General features: G+C 37.4%; 1 protein-coding gene across 4 annotated transcripts; it reads left to right on the top strand.

Moving 5' to 3' along the window:
* Positions 1–1,297: 1,297 nt before the first annotated feature.
* HOXB6 (homeobox B6) lies at positions 1,298–16,235 on the top strand. 4 transcript variants are annotated; one of them, XM_086864284.1, is made up of 3 exons: positions 1,298–1,721; positions 10,862–11,229; positions 14,075–16,235. In XM_086864284.1, the coding sequence occupies exons 1-3, from the start codon at positions 1,708–1,710 to the stop codon at positions 14,332–14,334; spliced, it is 642 nt and encodes a 213-aa protein (XP_086720410.1). In that variant the 5' UTR covers positions 1,298–1,707; the 3' UTR covers positions 14,335–16,235. The 4 variants fall into 4 exon arrangements, with proteins under 4 accessions (XP_086720410.1, XP_086720408.1, XP_086720409.1 ...); XM_086864282.1 differs by having other exon boundaries at positions 10,829–11,229; XM_086864283.1 differs by having other exon boundaries at positions 10,421–11,229.
* Positions 16,236–16,717: the final 482 nt, after the last annotated feature.

Raw genomic sequence — 16,717 nt, 5'->3', positions numbered from 1 at the left:
TGAGCCCAAAACCGGGGCGAACCCCGGTGTTTCACTGCGCCTTCCCCCTTTTCAACGCGACCCCAAGCTCCAGCTCTTTATTCTGGGGGGGTTTTATTGTTCCAAAATATCCTTTTTTATCCCCTCTCCCCACCCCCCAACTCCAAGCTGAGGATGGGGTGATGTGAAAAAAAAAATAATTCGAATATCCCCGAACCCCCTTTTTTTAATATATATATATATTTTTATCCCCCTAAATATATTTTTTTGTTCATAAAAAAAAATAAAATTAAAAAAAAAATCCAAATTAAAAAAAATCCAAATTAAAAAAAAATCCAAATTAAGAATAATAATAATAATAATAATAATAATAATAATAATAATATATATATATATAAAAAAAAAAAGATGGCGGCTAAGAAAAAGACTGCTGTTAAACCGGTCATGAAGAAATGCAATAAATTCCTTGTTGTTTTATGAAAATTTACAACTTTGTGATAGAACTTTATGAGTGGCTGGGTTCTGGGATTGGCCAGAGCCGGTCATGTGGACTGCTAACCGTGAACATGAACTTTTTATTATTTCCCATGTGGTTATATTGCACCATTCTTCTGTCCGCTGCACCTTGGGTCGGATCAGTGTCCTCTGTAGGGCTCTCGCCCTCTCTTTACATTATTATTTTTTTTTTTTTTCCCAACTTTTTTTTGTGTATAAGCTCGGCAGGGCTAAAAAACCGGGGCAGAGGGGAGGGGGGGGAGCGTCAGCGAGCACCCACAAACACCCCTGGGCACCGCTCCTGCCCGTCTGGCCACACACTTTTACCCTGTTTTTTGAAATTTTATTTTTATTTGATGATATCGTAATTTTTTGGTATTTTTTCAAATATTTTTTATATATTTTTTATATATTTTTTATATATATTTTTATATATTTTTTATATTTTTATATATATATTTTTATATATATTTTATATATATTTTTTTATATATTCATATATATATTTTATATATATTTTTATATATATTTTATATATATTTATATATTTTTAGATATATTTTTAGATATATTTTTATATATATTTTATATATTTTTTAGATATATTTTTAGATATATTTTTATATATTTTTATATATATTTTTTATATATTATATTTCTAAATATATTTTTATATATTTTTAATATATTTTTATATATTTTTTATATATTTTTTATATTTTTTATATATTTTTTATCTTTTTATCTATTTTTATCTATTTTTTAAAATTATATAGTATTTTTTGGGGGGTATTTTTTCAAATATTTTTCATATATATTTTTTGGGGGGGAGGAAGGGTAATTTTTCAAATATTTTTAATACATTTTTAATCGATATTTTTAATATATATTTTTTTCTTTAAAAAAAAATATTTTTTAATTTTATTTTTTTAATTTTTTTTTTATAATTCCCACTCCTTTTCCCCCCCCCAACCCCGTTCCCCTCCCACCTCACCCGGGCGATTTTTTTGGGGGAATCTCAGGGAGAATGGAAGGGAAGAGGGAATCCTGCACCACCGGGGGTTTTTATTTTTTTGGAGAGGGGGAAATTTCACCTTTTTCCGGGCAAATTGAAAAATTCGAGAAGCCCCGAGGGGCCAAGGACGGCGCTCAGGTCGGGACAATATTTGTCAGAAAACAGATAAGCCAAATCTTATCTCTCCTGCCCCAAAAATTCCCACTCATGCCACAGAAATGGACGTCAAAAGGTAAGAACACCTTTATCTTCATTTATTATTGTTATTATTATATATAAATATATTTATTATTTATTGGTATTGTTGTTATTTGGGTTTTTCAATGGTTAAAAAAGGAAGAAATGTGTTTGTTAAATTGAGATTTTTTTTTTTTCCTGTTTCGTCTCCTCCTGTCCGGGGAGGAGGCGGTGAAAGGGGGGGGGAGGATGAAAAAAAGGGTGGGGAAGGGAGGAATTAAAAGGTCTGGAAATATCAATTTTGCCGGGAAAAAAATACACAAAAGCGGAGTTTAGAGGTGAGGAAAAGAGAGGAAGGCGATAAAAATGAAGGTGGAAAGAAAGGGGAAAAAAAAACGAGGGGAGGAAAGGAAGAAATCACGAAAAAAAAACCAAAAAAAAGGGGAAAAAAGGGGGAAAAAAAAGGAGAAAAAATTAAGAAAAAAAAAAACAAGAAATGAGGGAAAAAAAAGCGAAATTAACGGGTTGAGAAGGATAAAAACGAAGCCTTGAGAGGTCACCTGGAGCCGGCAGGATGGGAGGGAAGGGTTTGGAGGCTGAATTTAAAACACTCGCAGCCCTTTGTGGCCACTTGTCGGTTTGGATTTTGTTGGATTGGGATTTTTTTTTCATTCCTTTTCTTTCTTTCCTCCCCCTCGTTGAAATCTCGTGCCAATTTTTGTCGTCTTCAGGCGAGCCCGGGAATTTGGCGAAGTTTCTGTCGGGTTTTTATTTTTATTTATTTTTTTTTATTATTCGCGTTGCTCTCCAGGGTCGTTATTATTGAGGTTGGTGGGGGGGGGGTGGATTCTTGGCTGGAGGAAATGTGAAAAAAAAAATCAGATTTAAAAAACAAAGAAACGGCAAAAAAAAAAAAAACCCACCCCAAAACAACAACAAAATTATATAAAAAAAATAATAATAATAAAAAAAAGAGAATTAAGGAAAAAAAAAAAAAGGAGGAGGAGGAAAGGGGAAAAAAAAAAACGAGAAAAAAAATAATAATAAAAATAAGAACGGAGCCAACCCAGAGCGCAGCACTCTCATTGTAATTTATTTATTATTTAATTTTTTTTTCCCCCATCTCTCTCCTCAACTCCCAAATGAAGCTGACGTTGGGAAGCAATTAAAGCTCCTCGGATTTTAATTGCGTTCTGCAGGGCTGAGCCTTGGTGTGGAAGGGCTTTTCCACTCCGCCTTTTGTTGAAATCTTAATTTTTTTTCACCCCAAAACCTCGCTTTTCTTTACGGGAAATATTTACCGGCGGCTGATGGTTTAAATATATCTATATATTTAATTTTTTTTAGCTTAAAAAAGGGTTGGGTTTTGAGATGTTTGTACGAATCTGCGGTTCCGAGGTGGTTGTTTAATAAGATTATGAAAAAGCGAGACGGATTAAGAGGGGATTCATTACTTTGAGCATAAAAAGCGATTTATGACGCGCCGATTTATCTCATCCAAAGCGGATTATTGTGCGAGAGGGAGGGGGGGTGGGTTTTTAAATGATCGCGCGAGTAATAAACAGAAAGACATCTTTAAAATCCATTTTTTCCCCCGAACCTGTTACGTTTTTCATCAATCACGGGAGAGAGGGTTGGGAGAAAAAAAAAAAAATGAAAAAATGAAAAAAAAAAAAAAAAAGAAAAAGTGAAAAAAAAAAGAAAAAATAAAAAAAAAAAAAAGAAAAAGTGAAAAAAAAAGAAAAAAATGAAAAATAAAAAAGAAAAAATAAAAAAAAAGAAAAAATAAAAAAAAATAAAAAAAAAGAAAAAATAAAAAAAAAAAAGAAAAAATGAAAAAAATGAAAAAAAAAATGAAATTGATGCTGGTTCGACCCCGTGGTTCTCATTTTCCCCCTCCCCGCCGAATCTTTTATCGCCAATTAAATATTAAAAAATTAAATCAATTTTTATTTATGATGAATTTGGGGAGGAGGGGGTGGGGGAGGAGGATGATGAAGAGGGGTAAAAAAAATAAACAAATAAAAACCAGAAATAAATAATTTAAGCTCCAAACCTGCTTTTTACGGGCGGCTGTGGGGAAAAAAAAAATAAATAAATAAAATAAAAAAAGGGATTTTTTTAAGGTGTTTAGAACCTCTCGGTGGGTTTGGGGGCCGGGGAGGTTTTTTTTGGGGGGTGCCCGAATTTTGTTTTTTGGGGGAGAAGGGGAAAGGGAGAGCCCGGAGGGTTCGGAGCTCGCCCATTCCCCGCCGTCTGCTGCCATCTACCGTCAGCAGCGGCTCCCGGCCGCTCCCGGGGGGCTCCGGGGGGCTCCCCCAAACCCCCAAACCCCCAAAACCCTCCCCGGGGGTCTCCCCTCGCTTCTCCCCCCCGCAGCTCTCACCTGCAGCCCAGCCCCGCCCCGGCTGAGCTTGGGAAAATGAGATTTTTTTGGGGGGATTTGGGTTTGGGGGGATTTTTTTTTTTGGGGGGGGATTTTTTTTTGGGGGGTGGTCCCCCCCGGGTGATGAAAATTAAGAGCGGAGAGCCCCAAAATATCCGGGGGGTGGTGAGGGGGGTGGAGGTTGGGGGTTTGGGGTGAAATGAGGGGAAAAAAGTGAAATGAAATGGAGGGGAATGAAGGGGAATGAAGGGAAATAATGAAGGGAAAGGAAATGGAAGGAAAGGAAAAGGAAAAGAAAGCAAAGGAAAGGAAATTAAAGGAAATAGAAGGAAAGAAAAGGAAAGAAAAGAAAATAAAAGGAAAGGATATTAAAGGAAATAGAAGGAAAGAAAAGAAAATTAAAGGGAATAAAGGGAAATTAAAGGGAATAAAATGGAATAAAGAGGAATAAAATGGAATAAAGAGGAATAAAGAGGAATAAAGAGGAATAAAATGGAATAAAATGGAATAAAACGGAATAAAATGGAATAAAATGAGAGAAACGGAATGAAGCAGAGGGCAGACGAGCTTTGATTCCTTTCTGGCTCTCGGGGCTCGGGCCCGGGGGGTCCGGGGGGGCTGAGGGGGTTGCTGGGGACAGGGGCAGACGAGGGGTCACTTTTAAGTTACTGTAGGCTGGGGAGGGGACAATGCTCGCCTGTTATTTTTGAAAAGGTTCCTCTCCTCTCCCTCCCTCTCTCCCGCTCCTTTTCTCGTTTTCTGCTTCGGCCACGCAGTTTCCTGGCAACTGTTTAGGTCTGGAATAATCCTGGGGTTTTGTATTTTTATTTTTATTTTTATTTTTATTTTTTTTTATTTTTATTTTTATTTTTATTTTTATTTTTATTTTTATTTTTATTTTTATTTTTATTTTTATATTTTTATTTTTATATTTTTATTTTTATTTTTATTTTTATTTTTATTTTTATTTTTATTTTTATATTTTTATATTTATTTTTATATTTTTATTTTTATTTTTATTTTTATTTTTATTTTTATTTTTATTTTTATTTTTATTTTTATTTTTATTTTTATTTATTATTATTATTATCATTATTATCATCATTATTATTATCATTATTATCATTATTATCATTATTATCATTATTATTATTACTATTATTATTCCCCCCCCCGAGCCCCACAGAAAGTTCGGAGTTCAGAGACTCCTGGAAACCGGATAAAAAAAAAGGGAGGAAAAAAAAATTAATAAAAATAAAGCAAAAAGAGGTGGGAAATAAAGAAAAGTTTGTGTCGAGCAGCAGCGGGAGGGGATTGACTTGTTCCATGCTGTAATTCCGCATTTCACCAGACCCGTCTCGCCTTTCCTTTTCTCCCCACATCCTTTCTCCCCCCTTTTTCCCCATCCCCGGAAATATTCGGGTTTGGATCCCCTCGTCCCTCCCTCCCCTTTATTTTTATTTTATTTCCTTGTTAATAATTAGCCGCGCTCTTAATGGAATAACAGTAGATAATTATCGTTCCTTTTCAAAGCTGCCATTAACAAGGTTATTACCGCACGGGAAGTCAGGTAAATTAAACTTAAATCGCTGGAAATTAACTTTCAGGCGGTTTTTGCGCCGGGGGAGAGGCGATTTTTAATTTATTTTATAATTTATTTTTATTATTGAATTTTATTTTTAACGCTTTCGGGGGGTTTGAAACGCTCGGGTTTATTTTCCGAAGTGATTTTTTTTTTATTTTTTGGGGTGTGCAGGAGCAGTGCCAGGGTGGGCTGAGCGGCTGCCAGTGGTTTTTCTGTGTCTGGGATCCCAGAACAAGGGGTTTTTTCAACTGTTTTCGTGCTCTTGGCTTGAGTTTATGGCCGCAATAATTCCCTGGGTGGGGAAACCCCCGCTGGGTTCGCACTTCAGAAGGATTCGGGAATTCCAGCTCCCCGCCGGAAAAAAAAAAAGGGGGGGAAATGAAAGAAAAAGGGGGGGGAAAAGGGGGGAAAAGGGAAAAAAAAGAAAAAAAAGGAAAAAAAAAGGAAAAAAAAAGGGGGGAAAATGAAAGAAAAAGGGGGAAAAAGGGGGAAAAAGGGAAAAAAAAGAAAAAAAAAGGAAAAAAAAAGGGGGGGGAAATGAAAGAAAAAGGGGGGAAAAAGGGGGAAAAGGGAAAAAAAAGAAAAAAAAAGGAAAAAAAAAGGAAAAAAAGGGGGAAAAAGGGAAAAAAAGAAAAAAAGGAAAAAAAAAAGGGGGAGGGAAATGAAAGAAAAAGGGGGGAAAAAGGGGGAAAAAGGGAAAAAAAAGAAAAAAAAGGAAAAAAAAGGGGGAAAAAGGGAAAAAAAGAAAAAAAGGAAAAAAAAAGAGGGAGGGAAATGAAAGAAAAAGGGGGGGAAAAGGGGGAAAAAGGGAAAAAAAAGAAAAAAAAAGGAAAAAAAAAGGAAAAAAAAGGGGGGAAATGAAAGAAAAAGGGGAAAAAAGGGGGGGGAAGGGAAAAAAGAAAAAAAAAGAAAAAAAAAAGGAAAAAAAAGGGAGAAAAGGGGAAAAACAAGAAAAAAAAAGAAAAAAAAAGGGGAAAAGGGGAAAAAAAAGGGGGAAGAAGTAAAAGAAAAAGGAAAATAAAGGGGGGGAAAATGAAAGGAAAAGGGGGGAAAAAGGGGGAAAAAGGGAAAAAAGAAAAAAAAGAAAAAAAGGAAAAAAAAAGGGGAAAAAGTAAAAAAAAAAGGAAAAAAAGGGGGGGAAAATGAAAGGAAAAGGGGAAAAAAGGGGAAAAAAGGGGAAAAAAGGGGAAAAAAGGAAAAAAGGAAAAAAAGGGGAAAAAGGGGGAAAGGGGGAAAAAGGAAAAATTAAAAAAAGGAAAAAAGGGGAAAAAAGTAAAAAAAAGGAAAAAAAGTGGGGGAAAAGGGAGAAAATATGAAATAAAAGGGGAAAATAAAGGATAAAAGGGGGGGGAAGGAAAAAAAAAGGGGAAAAAGGGAAAAAAAGGGGAAAAAAAGGGGAAAAAAGGGAAAAATATGAAATAAAAGCGGAAAATGAAGGATAAAGGGAGGGAAAAGGAAGAAAAAAAGGGGAAAAAAGGGGGAAAAAATGGGAAAAAAAGGCAATAAAAGGGGGAAAAAAGGAAAAAGAAAGGGAAAAAGGTTCATTTTTTATTGGCCACGACTGCAGTGAAGTTTCCACCGCCACCCCCAGGTCCTGAGCGGCTCCAGCTCCAGCACAAACCGCGCTCTGTTCTGCCGGCCTGGAGAAATATTTGGGTGTTGTTTTTAATCCCCTCCGCTCTGCCGGGGGCTGCTGGCCAGGAATAAAATAAACCCGGGGCTCTCCCGGCCAGAGAACTTTGTCCATACCCGAAATATTTCTCTTTATCTTTATTTCCGTCAGGAGGGGCAGAGCCGCAGTTAAAGCTCGCACCTCCCCGATTTTATTGCCCCTAAATCGCTCTGTTCTGGCTTTTTTTTGGGTTTTTTTTTTTGGATGAAATGAGGCCAAAATTTGATTTAAAGCCCGGTTTAACTTCAGGGTTTGAGGAGTTCTTGTTTTCCCTCCAGCGCTGGTGGAGAAATCCAAAATAAATATCAATATTGGCCAAAATCCGCCTCCGATTTCCTGGAGGCGGCGGCGGAGCGGCCGAGGCGGGGGTTTTAAATTTGAAATGAAATCTTTAAAAGGCTCGGACAGGGAATAGGAGCCACCCCTGAGCCCCAAACACTCAATTCTGGGAGATTTAGTGCGCTTTAAAACCTCCGCTCGTATTTAAATATATCATAGGTGGCAAATCAATTACACCGCGGGCCTGACCCTCAGGAGGATGAAAACTCTGACAGGTTCGGCGTTTTTGGGTGATTTTTCGGGTTTTTTTTGGGAATCAAGTTTTTCCCCTTTTCCTGCCCACCCCCCATAGGCAAAAAGATTTTTTTTTTTAATTTCCAGAGGCGTCACCAAGGCGCAATTAACGAGCGGCCAGCTTTAATTAGTGCGTTTTTAAATCATCTTTTAAAACCCAGAATCGTCCAAACTCTTCAAAGAACCACAAATTATTACAACCAGCAGCGGCTACGAGATTTTTAAAATTATTATTATTATTATTTTTCTTTTAAAAATCTATTTTAATTTTTTTTTTGGTGTGCTTTTCCCCAAACTATTTCGAGGGATTTATTAGCGGAAAAAACACGAGGGCAAACATTTATTATTTTATTTTTTTTTCCGGCTGAGCTGGGCTCGCAGGATATCCCATTTCTCTGCCCAAAAAAAAAACAACAACATTTACATGCGGGGCTGCTCGAGCCTGATAATCTCCGGTTTTTTGCAGAGCCACCAAAATTGCGTAACTCAACCTCTTATCTCAGCTTTTTCCCCTCTTTTTTTTGACCTCCCTCCTCCCTTCTCTTACTCACCGCTGCCTCCCAACACCTTTTATTTAATTAAATTTTAATTTTTCACTTTTTTTTTTTAATTAAAATTTTTTTTCCTCCCCCCTCGCAACTTCGCCTCCGTTCCTCGCACAAAAGGGGAAACTCTGCGAGAACAAAAATCAGAGATATCGGTCAAGGAGGGAGGAGGAGGAGGAGGAGGAGGGGTGGAGGATGGAAAACGATTTCCTCCGCCTGTTATTTCCTTGAATTCTCGGGATCGCGGCCCGAGATGTTGGCGGCGGCGGCACGGAACGATCTTGGCTCGGCTGCTGTAAACACGATGTTTAAAATAAATTAACTCGTAATAAGACCCCGCTTTTATTTTTTTTTTTTTTAATTTTTTTAATTTTTTTTAAATTTTTTTAAATTTTTTTAAATTTTTTTTTAAATTTTTTTAATTTTTTTTAAAATTTTTTTAAATTTTTTTTTAAATTTTTTTATTTTTTCCGCTCCGCCGCGGAAGATTTGTAATTCTAGATTTGTGGCCAGCAGGATTTTTGGCAGATTTCGAGGTATTTCGAGCCCCCGACAGGCAGATGGTTACAAATTCGGACAGGAAACGAGCCCTTGATAAAACTGATCCAGGGGATGGTGCTGGGGTTCATTTAGGTGGATTTTCTTTCATTTTTTAAATATTTTTCTCTTTTTTTTAATTTTTTTTTGGGGGGTGGCGGTGTCTTTCTGCTGATTTTCCCCCTTGAGAAGCCAAAAGAGAAAAGGAAAAAGCGGCGAGAAGAGATTTAACCCCACCTTGAGGAGCTTGGGGAGGAGAGGGGGAATGCTCAGGTAGAACCAAGAGAGGAAATCCCGACAGCAAAAAAAAAAAAACCAGATTAAAAAAACAAAATTAAAAATTTAAAGAAAATAAACCGAGGCAAAGCGAAGCTTTGAGGGTGACGGAGTCACCTTTTGAACGGGTTAAAATCGGCAAAAATCGGTGTTTTTGGGGCTTGGGACGGGCTGGAAGGGGGGGACGCGGAGCCTCCAGGCACCGTCAGAGCCTCAGCTCCGCTCTCCCCGCGCCCCCCGGCAGCTCCGGATCGAAAAATTCCGCTTTTCCCCCTAATCCCAGGCGCCGCTTTTGGCCATAAAAGGTCGGGAGCGGAGCCGGAATTGACAAAAAAACGCAAGAGGGCACAATGCGGTGCGGGCCGGCGGAGGAGAGCGGGCTCTAACCCAAGGGAAAAAAGGGAATATTTGGGTTTTTCCTTCATCTCCCGGAACGCGGAGCTTTTGCGGAAAAGCGCGGAGAGGCGGCGGAGGCAGAGCGGAGCTTGCGCTCGAGATTTGCCGGGCGTTAATTGACGGTAATTAACGGAGCGCGGAGCGAGTGGAGTTGTCCAAAAATGCGATTTTTTTTTGGAGGAGAGCGAAGCCAACCCCGGCAGCGCCTCGGGGTCTCCCCTCCGGCAAACTTGCCACGAAAAACTTTTAATTTCACTTTTTCCCCCCATTATTTTCCATTCAACCCCGAGCCGGAGCACCCGAACATTTCAGAACCACTCGCAGGCGCGAGGGGTTAAACTTTACCCAACAGCAGTAATTAACTTTTTTATCATTATTATTAATTTTTATTTAATTTTCCCTCCCTCCTCCTCTCCTCTCCGCACGGCTCCGCACGCGGTTTTTTTGGGTGGAAATAGAAAGATTTAGGCGCTCGCACCTCCATCCGAGCCGACGGGAGCTTCACACCCCCGCGCCGAGCTCCGGGGGAGGGAGGAAGAGGAGGAGGAGGAGGAGGAGGAGGAGGAGGAGGAGGAGGAGGAGGAGGAGGGGGGCACCACACGTTTATTTATTTATGAAGCTCGCAGCGCGCCGGGAGAAGGTTTCTTTCGGCAGATATTATATATTTGGTTAAGGGGGTGCCTTTCTGTTGTTTAAAAGGGAGGGAAAAAGGGGGTGGACGGTTTGTTCTTGGGGGTCCCTGGTGCAATCTCAGCTCCTCATGGGTGCTATTTTGCAACCTCAGGCGCCTGCTATTGGTCAGCCCGTGATCAGATGGTTGTATTTCCTTGTGTCCCTCGCTGGCACCACGCCATCTCCCTTCAGCTAAAACCCAATCTCCGATATAGCACTAATAGCTAAACCACTTGGACTATAAAACACAACAAATCATAAAGCCCGGGCGCGCAAAAAAAAAAAAAAGAAAGAAAAAAAAAATAATAATAAGGGACGGCGGCAAAAAAAAAAAAACCAAAACAACAAAGCCAAACAAAAAAAAAAAACCAAAATACAAAACAACAAAACAAAACAAAGCAAAACAAAACCAAACAACAACAACAAAACCAGCAACAACCCACCCAAAAAAAAAAAAAACAACAAAAAAAACCAACAAAACAGGGGGGAATCTCTCTCTCTCTCTCCTCTTTCCGATGAGTTCTTATTTTGTCAACTCGACCTTCCCGGTGAGCCTGGCGGCGGGGCAGGAGCCCTTCCTGGGACAGCTCCCGCTGTACCCCTCGGGCTACGCGGATCCTTTGAGGCACTACCCCAGCACCTACGGAGCCACGGGCGTGCAGGAGAAGGGCTACACCTCCTCTCCTTACTACCAGCAGAGCAACGCAGCCTTCGGCAGCCGCGGCTCGGCCTGTGAGTACGGGCCCGGCGGCTTTTTCAGGGAGAAGGAGGCGGCTCCGTGCGCCCCCGGCAGCCTGGATGAGGTTCCCTTCGCCCCCAAGCCGGACTGCGCGCAGAGCAAAAGTGTGTTCGGAGAGAGCGAGGAGCAAAAGTGTTCCGCGCCGGTTTACCCCTGGATGCAGCGGATGAACTCTTGCAATAGTGAGTTTTAATCTTTTAAAGAAATAAATGCGTCGATCTCCTCCTCCTCCTCCCCTGTCCTCTCTCTCCCCCCCACCTCCCTCCCCTACCCCATCCTTTATTTTCTTATTTGTTAGAGCCAGGGAGAGAGAGAGAGAGCGAGCGAGGGAGGGAAGCAGGAGGAAAATTCACTTTTAGAGCCCAAACTTCCAGCGGGGGAACTTTGAGAGGCTCCAAACACGCCCCAAAACTTCCCGCAGCTCCAAGGTTCTTTCCTCCCACCCTGCGCCCCTTAGCGAAAAAAAAATCCCAACTTTTAAACCCCAAAACTTTATTTCTTCCCCCTCTCCTCGCCTTTTATTTTGATTTTTTTCCCCTCCTTTTTGATTTATTTTCCCCCTCCTTTTTGATTTTTTTCCCCCTCCTTTTTGACTTTTTTCCCCTCTTTTTTGATTTTTTTCCCCCTCCTTTTTGATTTTTTTCCCCCTCCTTTTTCATTTTTTCCCCCTCCTTTTTCATTTTTTTCCCCTCTTTTTTCATTTTCCCCCTCCTTTTTCATTTTTTCCCCCTCCTTTTTCATTTTTTCCCCCTCCTTTTTCATTTTTTCCCCCTCCTTTTTCATTTTTTCCCCTCCTTTTTCATTTTTCCCCCTCCTTTTTCATTTTTTCCCCCTCCTTTTTCATTTTTTCCCCCCTTTTTGCCGCGTTCCTGTCCGCGTGTCACTCAGCCCCAGCGATTTGTCTCTGTCCCTGCCCCGCACGCACAGGGAGATATCTTTTCTAAATCAGATCTGGATGACTTTACACACCCTGCCCCGACCCTCAGCTCCCCCTCTCTCCCCTCTCCCCGATGTTAAAAGTGTTTAAATATTTGAAAGGAGACGCGGTTGCATTTTTAATGCCGCTCGCACTTAATGAAAAGTCAGCCCGGGGGGGGGGGAGGAGGATTTTCCTTATTTATTTATAATTTTTTATTCCTCCCCACCACTAAAAAGTGATCTACGACTTTCTTTAAGTGCCGTTTCCTCCATCAGAATTACGATAATAATTAAAAAAAGGAGAAGTAGAGGTCGGTGAGGGTGGTGAGGGGGGAAAAAAAAATAATGTTCTCCACCCTTTCCCGTGTTTAGATGCATTTGTTGCCTTTTAAAGTCCAAATTGATGTCCATTAGCGCGGGGACAGGAGAGTTGTGTCCTCTTTAATGCGGGCTTTGGGCAGATCGATTCACTTCATTATTGCTTAAATGCCTCGATCTATTCCGGCTCGGCCGGGAGGGGGTGGCGAGAACACCTTGCGATTCCTCATCCCGGAATAAGATGGATCTGGTTCCCCCCTGCCCGGCTCCAGCAGCTCCCGGGCTTCCCAAAAAAATCAAGATTTGGGAAGGAGCAGAGTCCCTAAAAATCAAACTCGGGGTTCCCCCCGTTATTTTTTTTTTTCCTCGAGTTATTTCCTATTTTTTTTATATATATATTTAATTTTGGGGGTGATTTATTGTTATTTTTTATTGTTGTTTTTATTGGTTTTATTACTATTTTTATGATTATTGTCATTATTTTTCCATTATTGTTGTCATTATTATTTTTATTATTATTTTCATTATTATTTTCATTATTATCTTTATTATCTTCAGTATTATCTTCAGTACTATCTTTAGTACTATCTTTAGTATTATCTTGAGTATTACCTTGAGTATTATCTTTAGTACTATCTTTAGTATTATCTTTAGTACTATCTTTAATATTATCTTTATCATCATCCTTAGTATTATCCTCAGTATTTTTATTATTATTTTTATTATTTTGAATTATTACTTTTATTCTATTTTTATTCTATTTTTATTTATTTTATCATGATTTGCATCATTATTTGCATTAATATTTTTATTTTTTTGGATTATTTTTTGATGATATGATGATTATTTTAATGATTATATTAGGATTATATTAGGATTATTTTTGGGATTATTTTTTGGATTATTTTAGGATTATTTTAGGATTAATTTTTGGATTATTTTAGGATTATTTTTTTATTATTTTAGGATTTTTTTTTTATTATTTTGGGATTATTTTTAGGATTATTTTGGGATTATTTTTAGGAGTATTTTGGGATTATTTTTAGGAGTATTTTAGGATTTTTTAGGATTATTTTGGGATTATTTTTAGGATTATTTTAGGATTGTTTTAGGATTATTTTGGGATTATTTTTAGGAGTATTTTAGGATTTTTTAGGATTATTTTGGGATTATTTTTAGGATTATTTTAGGATTATTTTAGGATTAATTTTTGGATTATTTTAGGATTATTTTTTTATTATTTTAGGATTATTTTGGGATTATTTAAGGATTATTTTAGGATATTTTATTATTATTTTATTATTATTTTAGGATTATTTTAGGATTATTTTTTATTATTTTAGGACTATTTTAGGATTATTTTAGGATTTTTTTTTTATTTTTTTAGGATTTTTTTATTATTATTTTAGGATTATTTTAGGATTATTTTAGGATTATTTTTTATTATTTTAGGACTATTTTAGTATTATTTTAGGATTATTTTATTATTATTTTAGGATTATTTTAGTATTATTTTAGGATTATTTTAGTATTATTTTAGGATTATTTTAGGATTATTTTAGGATTATTTTTTATTATTTTAGGACTATTTTAGGATTTTTTAGGATTATTTTAAGATTATTTTAGGATTATTTTAAGATTATTTTAGGCTCACTTCAGAACCATTTTAAGACCATTTTCACTACTACCCCAAAACCAACTTTAAATCCCATTCCAACCCATATCATCACTACTATTATTCCAATTACCACCATCATCACGATTAAATTTTTCTCCTCGCGGCTGTGGCAGGTTCCTCCTTCGGGCCCAGCGGCCGCCGGGGCCGCCAGACCTACACCAGGTACCAAACCTTGGAGCTGGAGAAGGAATTCCACTTCAACCGCTACCTGACCCGGAGGAGACGCATCGAGATCGCCCACGCGCTCTGCCTGAGCGAGAGGCAAATCAAAATCTGGTTCCAGAACCGCCGCATGAAGTGGAAAAAGGAGAACAAACTGCTCAGCTCCTCGCAGCTCAGCGCGGAGGAGGAGGAGGAGAAAGCGGCGGAGTGAAAAAGCAGCCCCGGGGGAGGGGAGAAAAAAAAAATTAAAATTAAAAATTCCAATTTATTCCAAATATTAGGGATGTTCTTAGATATCGAAATTTGAAAAAAATTCAGAAATTCAAGAGTTAAAAAAAAAATAAATTCGGAATTTCTGAAGTTCAAAAGTTCAAAAATTCAATAGTTCCGAAGTTCTAAAATACCAAAATTCAGAAGTTCAAAAGTTCAGAAATTCAAGAGTTCCGAAGTTCCAAAATACCAAAATTCAGAAGTTCAAAAGTTCAAAAATTCAAAAGTTCCGAAGTTCCAAAGTTCTAAAATACCAAAATTCAGAAGTTCAAAAGTTCAAAAATTCAAAAGTTCAGAAGTTCCAAAGTTCTAAAATACCAAAATTCAGAAGTTCAAAAGTTCAAAAATTCAAAAGTTCCGAAGTTCCAAAATACCAAAATTCAGAAGTTCAAAAGTTCAAAAGTTCAGAAATTTAAAAGTTCCGAAGTTCCAAAATTCCAAGATTCAGAAATTCAAAAGTTCAAAAGTTCAAAAATTCAAAAGTTCCAAAATACCAAAATTCAGAAATTCAAAAGTTCAAAAGTTCAAAAATTCAATAGTTCCGAAGTTCTAAAATACCAAAATTCAGAAATTCAGAAGTTCAAAAGTTCAAAAGTTCAGAAATTCAAAGGTTCAGAAATTCAAAAGTTCAGATATTCAAAAGTTCAGATATTCAAAAGTTCAGAAGTTCTAAAATTCCGAAATTCTGAAATTCAAAAGTTCAAAAATTCAAAAATTCAGGAGTTCAAAAATTCAAAAGTTCAAAAGTTCAAAAGTTCCAAAATTTCAAAATTTCAAAAATTCAAAAATTCAAAAATTCAAAAATTCAAAAATTCAAAAATTCAAAAATTCAAAAATTCAAAACTTAAAAAAAAATTTAAAAAATTTAAAAAAATTTTAAAAAATATAAAAAAAAAAGAGGGAAGAAGGGGGAAAATAAGAACAAAAAAAGTTATTTAAAACGAGCAAAAAGAGAGGAGAAAGCGACAAAAAAAAATACAATTTAGGGAGGGAATTTTAGAGGAGGGGGATGAAGGGATGGCTGGGAGGAAAAATCCTCCACAGCAAAATTTGAAACTCCCCGGACTCGAATTCCCAATGATTTTATCCAGAAACAAACAGATAAAAAACCCCAAAAAAATCAAATTTTGAGTTCATTTTCCCTTCCTGCACCTCCCTTTTCCTCCCGCTACGCCCATACACGAAATGAAATAATAATAATAATAATAATAATTAAAAAGTGAAGAGATGGAGAAGGAGAGGAGGGAAAGAAAAGAGAAAAAAGGGGAAAAAAAAATTGAAAAAAAGTGAAAAATATCTAAAAAAAAAAAAAAGGGGCTCCCAGCCGTGTTCCTACCCTTGGTGTCACTGTTAGTAATCTGCTAACTCTTGTATTTAATGGAAGTGCTGCAATATTTGTCATTTGGGGTGTTAATTGTCCTAATTTTGTAAAAATGTTTCATGCACGGTCGACATAAGTTTGGTTTTTCTTTTTAAATTTTCCTCTTTTTTTATTTTTATTTTTATTTTTTTTTTATTTTTTTTTTTTCCCACGCTTTTGGTAAATTAATCAAACCCTGGGGTTCTTTGGAATTAGTTTTTTTGGGATGGGGTTTATTATTTTGATTATTATTTTATTTTGAAGTTTTATTTCGAAAAGGAAAATCCTACTGAAAGAACGAGTACTACCTACTGCAAACAAACAGAAAAAAAAAAAATATAGAAAAAAAATGAAAAAAAAAAGGAGCGCCAGCGCCAGAAAGTTCTATTTTATTAATTTTTTTTTTTTTTTTTTGTACGTGTTGTGTTTGGAGTTTGTCTTAGGTATGGAATTCTCTAATAAAATCCAAGTCTTCGATCCCACCCGCTCACCCCCTCCCCTGTCATTATTAACTCTGTTTTTTGGGGGATTTTCCCCCTTTTTTCGGGGGATTCTTGAGGAGAGGAGCGCTGAAAATGAAATTTTCGCTCCCCCCTGGGCGCCAGCATCTCCTCCTCCTCCAGGACAAGCGAAACGGGGCGGATAAATCTGATTTTCCCCCTTGTATTTTGGTTTTTATTCCGCTGCAATCTGTTCGGTATTTCCTGGCTGACATTTCTGAATTAGCGCCGCTCTTTTTCTCTATTTTTTTTTTTTTTTTATATATATATATTTTTTTTATTTATTTTTTTATTGTTACAGTAACAAAGAGTTATGAGGAAACGCCGTCCCATCTCCGTAATAAATCAAGGAAACGGGCAAAACTCCGCTCTCATTTATCCACCCGAGATACCTAACATTTGCCCAGCATCTTTCAAACATCTGCTCCCCTCGCTCCGTGCCCCCAAATCAAAGAGAAATGTGG

The sequence above is a fragment of the Cyanistes caeruleus genome, chromosome 27, assembly GCF_971803275.1.
Source record: "Cyanistes caeruleus chromosome 27, bCyaCae1.hap1.1, whole genome shotgun sequence".
Taxonomy (NCBI): domain Eukaryota; kingdom Metazoa; phylum Chordata; class Aves; order Passeriformes; family Paridae; genus Cyanistes; species Cyanistes caeruleus.
This window is presented reverse-complemented; position numbering and strand designations above follow the sequence as displayed.

Bases quoted from the DNA above. Each gene is read 5' to 3' on its own strand.
- HOXB6 (XM_086864282.1), top strand. The intron at 11,230-14,074 runs GTGAGTTTTAAT...CGGCTGTGGCAG, and splicing joins GCGGATGAACTCTTGCAATA to GTTCCTCCTTCGGGCCCAGC.